The sequence below is a fragment of the Vespula pensylvanica genome, chromosome 13 (assembly GCF_014466175.1).
Source record: "Vespula pensylvanica isolate Volc-1 chromosome 13, ASM1446617v1, whole genome shotgun sequence".
NCBI lineage: Eukaryota > Metazoa > Arthropoda > Insecta > Hymenoptera > Vespidae > Vespula > Vespula pensylvanica.
In genome coordinates, this window is record NC_057697.1 from 1,193,933 (window position 1) to 1,198,932 (window position 5,000).

Genomic DNA, 5,000 nt, shown 5'->3' on the forward strand with positions numbered 1-5,000 from the left:
AAAAAAAGAAACAAAAACAAAAAAAAAGACAAGAAGAAAGAGAAGAGAAAGGTAAAAGAAGGAGATTAAAAAAAGAAAATATAATAAAAGTAAATAAAAAAACCAAAAGAAGGTGAAATAAAAAGATAAGAAAAAATACAAGAGACAAAGAGAAAAAGAGACACAATATATATATATATATATATATATATATATACATATATACATATATATATATAATATATATGTGTGTGCGTCTAGAGAAAAAAATAAAAGGAAGTCCGTATACACGATAAATATGTATACGAATAAAAAAGCAGGCGCGCGAAGGTCACAGTGTATTAATACTTAACGGGACAAGTACAAATGAACATACATTTCAGCGTCATTCGTCTCTGCATGTTTCAGAGTTCCATGTGTCGCCATCGTCGTTGGTAATACCAAACTTCATGTGTAAATATCGTCCAGAAAACGGGAACGAGACTGTTAGGAGTAACAATAACAACAACGACAACCACGACAATAACGAAGAATTGAGAATGCCGATGTTAAAGCCAAAACGTGTTGAAAAAAAAAGACCATTTAGTTGTCAAAAATGCGGACGTGCTTTCACATTGAAGAGAAACAAGGATCGCCATGTTAATTACGAGTGCGGACACGAGCCAAGATTTCAATGTCCATATTGTGGATTACGTAGCAAACAAACGTCACCCGTTTACAACCATATCAGGAAGAAACATCCGGACGAAGAGGTCTTTATCTTCGACATGAAGATTTGAATTCATCCTCATCATCAACGGGATTGAAGATTTATTATTGATAAAGACAATCCATATTGATTTTGATTTTCGAATTTATTCTTATTATTCTTTCGAATGAAATTTTAAAAAGAAAGCAAAGAAAAATAGAAAAGAAAATAATAATAATAATAATAATAATAATAATAATAATAATAATAATAATAGTAATAGTAATAGTAATAGTAATAATAATAATAATAATTTTTAAAAAATTTCGCCTTTAATTCCAGTCGTTTATTGATTGTTTGATTGATTGATTGATTAATTAATTGATCGATTAATACCGTGTCGATTAAAATGCGTGTATACATACATACATATATATATATATAAGTATATACATATATATATATATATATATATATATATATATATAAAATTATGTATAAATATATAAGTATATGTTTTTTAATCGCGATGATATGGAATATATATACGTATATATTTATACATAATATAATATAATATAATATATATATATATATGATATATGCTTATATATCATGTAATATGTGGTATATAAGTATATGTTAATATTGCTCGTTCCTCGTACCCTTCCTCCATGCACGATTTAAGCGTCGCACGTAGAAACTGATGGATGTCATCACCTGAAGACTGCAACCACTCGATACGATTCGTTCAAATCTTGTAGAATTATTTAGCACGATATACATATATACATATTAGATGTTTAAGATGTATCATAGTTTGAATCTTTATTATTAATATTTTTTCTTCTTCGCTGGCTATCTTTCTCTCTTTCTATCCTTGGTCTTCTTCTTCTTCTTCTATTTCTTCCTTTTTTTTTTTAATTTTTTTTATTGGATGAAGAAATAAAAAAAGAAAAAATACGTAGGCCGACACGAGAACGACGATCGTTCATCCTTTGAAGATACATATGAAAAAGTAAATAAATAAATTAATTAATGAAACAAATAAAAAAAGAAATGAATAAAAAAGCCAGAAAAAACGTCGACTCGTCCGGAAGATCTTCTACAGTTCACGTAAAGGTATATTCGTTCATCTGGTGTATTTAATATAATATAATATAATATAATATAAATATAATATAATATAATATAATATAATATAATATATAATATAATATAATATATATTAAAAAGAAAAAAGAGATCCCTGACGGCATGTTAAATCTAAAATAACCAACGAGACCGAGATCGAGAGGGAGATAGCGAGAGCTGATATTTTAAACTATCATTCTCCCCATCTATCTATCTATCTATCTATCTATCTATCTATCTATCTATCTATCTATCTATCTATTTATCTATCTATATATATGTATACACTCTTTTTTTTTTAATTTCTTTCTCTTATTTCTTTTTTCTCTCTTTTTTTATCATTATTATTTTTTTTTTCTTTTTTTTCTTTGTTACATCACTTACTGTTCTCTCTCGGTTTAAAATACATCGTTGTTTTTATCCGTATGCATATATCTACATATATACCTACATCTATATATGAACAATTTGAGATCGAAAAAGAAAGAAAGAAAAAAAAAAGAAAAAGAAAAAAGAGTAAAGAAAAGAAACGAGAAAAAGAAACTAAGCAAACCCTTAACATAACTTATCCAGAACTAAGAGACAAACAGATCTTTGGCTATGTAACCGGTGACTAACTCGAAATTTTCAGGTTTCTATGCGGCGCCACAGCTCGACCTAAACTTCGTCTTGCAATCGTACAAAGCGTTCGATTCGAAGAGCGGCAGTAGTAGTGGTGATGGTATTGGTGTAGTTGGTGGTGGTGGTGGTGTTGGTGGTGGTAGAAGTAGAAGAGGAGGAGAAGGGGGAGGTGGAGGAGGAGGAGGAGGAGGAGGAGGAGGTAATGGAGGAGGAGGAGGAGGAGGAGGAGGAGGAGGAGGAGGAGGAAACAACAACAACAAAAACGGCAATGGCGGTGGCGTAGGCAACAACAACAAGGACCCGAGGCAAAATCCAAGCGGTACGACATCAGCAACAGCAGCAGCAGCGGCGGCAGCAGCAGCATCAACAGCGACAACAACAACGACAACGTCATCATCATCATCATCCAGATCGCCGAACTATTACTACGGTCACAGCAGAGTCAGGAGCATCTATAAAAGAGAAAATTTCAGCCCGGATTACTACAAGAAACCCTTCGGTTGTCCTAAGTGTAGCAAGCGTTTCACCGTTAAGGGTAACATGACCAGACATTTGAAATTCGAGTGCGGTCAGGAACCGCGTTTCCAATGTCCCTACTGTGAATTTCGTAGTAAGCAAACATCCAACGTGACCTCTCACATAAGGAATAAACATGTAGGTCAAAGAGCTTACGTAGTGGATCTTAAGTACGGTATCTGAGCTGGTTATCATCGTCGTTTTTGAGGTCATCGTCGCGCGTCGTTCGCGAATCGCCGTCCATCACGGATTTGCGAATTTATGTGTATGTGTGTGCTCGCGAGCGTGCGTGCGTACGTGCGCACGTATCTGTCTGTCTGTCTGTCTGTTTGTCTGTCTGTCTGTCTGTCTGTCTGTCTGTCTGTTTGCTGTGTTCGTTTGTCTGTGTCTGTTTGTCTGTTCGTTTGTAAAGAAAAAAATAAGATAATGAAACGAAATGTAAACGTAAGAAAACAAAACGAAACAAAACAGAAAAGAACATTCGAGGTGGATCCAATAGGATTATTCAATAGTCATTGCGTCCCGTACGTCATCTTTTTCGTTATATATGTATGTACATATAAACGAGGATATAGATTGATATCTCATTAAATAATCTCTTAGTATTAATTAATCGAGAATACATACACACTTATGTATGTAGGTGACATTTTTAGGATATAACATTTTCAGGTATGATTCTTTTCTTTTCTTTTTTTTTATTTTATTTTATTTTATTTCTCTTTTTCCCTCTTTTTTTTCTATCTCCATCTCTATCTGTCTCTATTTCTCTTTCTCTCTCTCTCTCTCTCTCTCTCTCTCTCATCTATCTATCATTCTATCTATCTATCTATCTATCTATCTATCATATGTTTATTTTTAATATCTTTTTTCTTTTTTCGAATGATCGTTCAAAAAACGATTGTTATCGTTCGTCGTAATTATTTTGTTGTTAATGTAGTTTATTTTCATTTTTCTTCTTTATTTCGTTTCTTTCATTTTTCTTTGTTATTCGAGGATTGACTAATGTCGATAATGCGGGTATAAAAAATGAAAAAAAAAAAAAAGCTTTTAGCGTGCCTTCTTGTGAAAATTATGTGAAAACAGGATATTAGATAACTAATGTCCATGTTCATAAAGAGAGAAAGAGAGACTTTAGTTTACTTCTCGTTTTTTCTTTCTCTCTCTCTCTCTCTCTCTATCTTTCTTTCTTTTACTTTATTTTTCTTCTTTCTCTCTTTCTCTCTCTTTTTCTTTTTTTTTCATAGAAGATAATTCGGATTTGCTGCAAAGAGATAAAAATAAATCTCGTTCTAACGATAAAATTTGTAACTTTCAGCTGTTTTTACAACCTCGGCTGTTTCTTTTTTTATTTTGCTGTGATATAATTATTAAATGATGATAAAAAAAAAAAAAAGAAAAAAAAAAGAAAAAAGAAAGTGTAGAAAATGATATATGAGGGTATTATTGTCACACATGTGTGTTGTTTAAGCGCCCGATGTGTGTTTTTTGTTATATCAAACGAATAGAAATCTCGTTTTACCATCTTAGATTTATAATTAGATAGGCGAAATTGATGATATATATATATATGTATGTATATATATGTATGGTGTACATATATATGTATATGTATATATTTCTTTATTTCTTTCTTATGCACGATAATTCGAACTCGTTGCATAGAGAAAAAAATAAAGTCTTGTTCTAAGGATAAAATTCGTAACTTTTAGCGATCTCGGCTGTTTTTTTATTTCGCTGTGATATAATTATTAAATAATAATAATGATAATGATAATAATAATAATAACAATAACAATAATAATAATAATAATAATAATAATAATAATAAAAAAAGAGAAAAAAAAGAAAAATTGGAAAAATAAAAGAAAAAAGAAAAAAAAAGAAGTGTAGATAAGAATATTAAAAGATATGTCACACACGTATGTTGTTTAAGCGGCCGTTGTGTGTATTTGTTACATATATCAAACGAATAGAGATGCCTGATATATCTTATTAGATTTAGATAGACGAAATTGATGATATATATATATATACACACACACACACATACATATATATA

General features: G+C 30.8%; 1 protein-coding gene across 21 annotated transcripts in view; it reads left to right on the forward strand.

Annotated features, from left to right (window-relative positions):
* Positions 1-5,000, forward strand: part of LOC122633700 (longitudinals lacking protein, isoforms A/B/D/L) — a 268,756-nt gene that overhangs the window by 120,991 nt on the left and 142,765 nt on the right. Inside the window, exon 7 of one of the 21 annotated variants that reach the window (XM_043821945.1) lies at positions 2,433-3,285. The exons of 19 other annotated variants lie outside the window; for them this stretch is intronic. In XM_043821945.1, coding sequence (XP_043677880.1) covers positions 2,433-3,121 — 689 coding nt within the window. In that variant the 3' untranslated portion in view covers positions 3,122-3,285. Of the gene's footprint in view, positions 1-387; positions 811-2,432; positions 3,286-5,000 lie in introns of those variants that run through there. One more of the 21 variants, XM_043821973.1, reaches the window with a different exon arrangement.